The sequence below is a fragment of the Cnephaeus nilssonii genome (assembly GCF_951640355.1).
Source record: "Cnephaeus nilssonii genome assembly, chromosome: 14".
Taxonomy (NCBI): domain Eukaryota; kingdom Metazoa; phylum Chordata; class Mammalia; order Chiroptera; family Vespertilionidae; genus Cnephaeus; species Cnephaeus nilssonii.
Genome location: NC_137085.1, coordinates 16,457,139 through 16,459,997, shown reverse-complemented (window position 1 = coordinate 16,459,997; position 2,859 = coordinate 16,457,139). Strand labels below are relative to the sequence as shown.

Sequence of the window (2,859 nt, the reverse complement as noted above, 5' to 3'; positions counted from 1 at the left end):
CAATACCGTATTTTCTGGCGTATAAGACGAGTGGGCGTATAGAAGATTTTCCTGGGTTAAAAAGTCATCTTATAAGCCAGAAAATACGGTAATCAGTTAAAAAAAAAAAAGTTCATCAGGAATGGATCATGATGATAAACCAGTGAGTCCTCAATAACATAGTCTAAAATTACAAACTCACAATTATAATTGTGTTCGATATTTTACAAAAAATTTTGCATAGGTCTTATAAGAGATTATGAACAAGGGAATAAAGAATTAGTAACAACCCAAGTAGCAAATTTGACCAAGTTGAATATTAACAGCACTTGTACATAACAAGAGAATGCATATTCTAAGAATATATGGAGATATTGACCGTACAATAATTATAGAAGATCTGTCTCATTGTGCTCCTAACTGCAACAAGAGGATTTAGTGATTACCTGTTAAAGAACTTAACCCTATTGACACACATCTCTAAAGCCTGTTTTATATCTCTGTTCCTCAGGCTGTAGATGAAGGGGTTCAGCATGGGGGTAACTACCGTATACATGACTGAAGCAATTATGTCTTTGGAATCCCATGTTGAGGAGAAAAAGTAAACACCAGCAAGTGTCCCATAGTATAAAGACACCACAGAGAGATGGGAGCCACAGGTAGAAAAGGCTTTAGTGAGTCTCTTAGTGGAGGGCACCCTCAGGATGATGGTCCCTATATGGATATAGGAGCCCAAAATAACACACAAAAGCAGGAAGTAAAGCATTCCTCCCTCAGTGAATATAACCAGCTTATTGAGGGAGATGTCGGAGCAGCTCAGCTTCAGCAGCACAGTGAGCTCACAGAAGAAGTGGGTGATGATATTGTCAGCACAGAAGGACAGTCGGACCAAGAGGAGGGTATGAAAAAGTGCATGGACACAGGCAACCATATAAGACCCAGCCGCCAGCAACATGCACAGCCCATTCCTCATGATGGTGGTATAATGCAGAGGGTGACAGATGGCCACATACCTGTCATATGCCATCCCTGCCAGAAGGAAATTGTCAACACTAGCAAAAAGTATGAAAAAATACAACTGAGAAATGCATCCCACATAGGTGATGGATGGTTGCTGAGTCTGAATGTCCATGAGCATATTTGGGACAGTGACAGAGGAAAGAGAAATGTCAGAGAAGGCCAAGTGGCTGAGGAAGAAGTACATGGGCGTGTGCAGGCGAGAGTCCAGCCTGATGAGCAGGATGATGAGCAGGTTGCCCAGCACCGTGGTCAGGTACATGCCCAGGAACAGGGTGAAGAACACGCCCTGCTGCCCTGGTGGGATGGGGATCCCCAGGAGGAGGAACTGGGACACGCTGCTCTGGTTCTCAGGCCTCATGCTGCTCTTCTGTCTGCTGGGGATGAAGAAGGTTTGGGAATCTCAGAGACCTAGAAAGGAAGATCAGGACCAATTCTCATACCATCATTTTCTGGGAAACCCATTCATTTTTAAATACTTTCATATTAATTTCTCACACCTGTGGATGTGTGCCTCTTCCTCTATTTCAGTCTGACTCCAGGAAAACATTGGAACCCCAAGTAGTCAACAAGACCTCATTATAAAGAAGCATGTCATTCACCATGATTTATTGAACATGGAGTCTGTGTCGGGCCCTCTGCTAAAGACTGGGATGCAGCAGTGAACAAGGGAAGCAAAGTCCCCACTCCTATGAGTTTACATCTTGATGAGCATGGAGGGATAATTTCTACACCAGCCCAGGGCCAAACTGTAATAATTCACCCTGGCAGAACTAGAAATTGAGCCCCTGAAAAACTGTCAGTTTTTCTGCTTTAAAGTGATGGAAGACGTCATAGCTGAGTGGGCGTTTGTGGAGCATTGTCCCATTGGATCCCAGCTGGAAACACAGGGACAAGCTAGAAATGGGTGGCCATTGAAACCACTACCCCTAACTGGTTTGGCTCAGTGGATAGAGCATCAGCCTGCTGACTGAAGGGTACCAGGTTCAATTCAGGTCAAGGACATGTACCTTGGTTGCGGGCACATTCCCAGTAGGAGTGTGCTGGAGGTAGCTCATCGATGTTTCTCTCATTGATGTTTTTAACTCTCTATCTCTCTCCCTTCCTCTCTGTAAAAATCAATAAAATATATTTTTTTAAAAAGAAAAAAAGAAACCACTAGATGCCAGAAAATCTCCAAAACAGTCCGCAAATGATCTTTCATAATAATTCTGAGCATTTTGGTGGCATAAACACTGCGGAACACGATGGAAAGGCTTTTTATAGTTTCCTAAGTAAATCCAACATCAGCTTTACATTCCCAGATGAAACATCTTCACAGCAGCATTAAGAATTCTGTTAGGAAATAGAAATATAAGGGATGCAAATTTTATACCATTTTTGTAGGTTAAAAAGTACCAAATATTATTTAATGGAGTTAGTAGTATTGTAAAAACTTTGTGTGGTGACTTGACTGTTACAAGACTTGTTGTGGTGATCGGTATATAACTGCTAAATCACCATGTTGTGCACACCTAAATCTTATATATCGTATGTCCAATTTAAGAATAAATGTAAAGGATAAAAATGATCAAATATTGACTACTTCGTGCAGTTTAGTCTAATATGTCTGCATGATGAGAACCCGTGCTCTTACCCGTCATGAAACTTCCCTCTTCATTGGGAACACCCTTGGCTAATTTAGGGTTGACAGTACTTCAAAAGTTTCTTAGATTTCTATCTAGACAGTTTCCTTCATTGATAATGGTCTGGTTTTCAATTAACAAAACACCCTCACATTCATTATCATTTGCTTACAAATACGTGTTAGTTGAGGACTTCTGTTTTATGAGGCAAGTGTCATTCCTTTCACTTTGTAGATTG

At 41.3% G+C, this 2,859-nt stretch overlaps 1 protein-coding gene across 1 annotated transcript; it reads right to left on the bottom strand.

Annotated features, from left to right (window-relative positions):
• Positions 1 to 421: 421 nt before the first annotated feature.
• Positions 422 to 1,421, bottom strand: LOC307111306 (olfactory receptor 1J4-like; the record flags this gene model as incomplete). Its single annotated transcript, XM_079791090.1, has 1 exon — positions 422 to 1,421. Exon 1 carries the CDS (start codon positions 1,355 to 1,357, stop codon positions 422 to 424), a length of 936 nt encoding a protein of 311 aa, XP_079647216.1. The 5' UTR covers positions 1,358 to 1,421.
• Between the last annotated feature and the right edge of the window lie 1,438 nt (positions 1,422 to 2,859).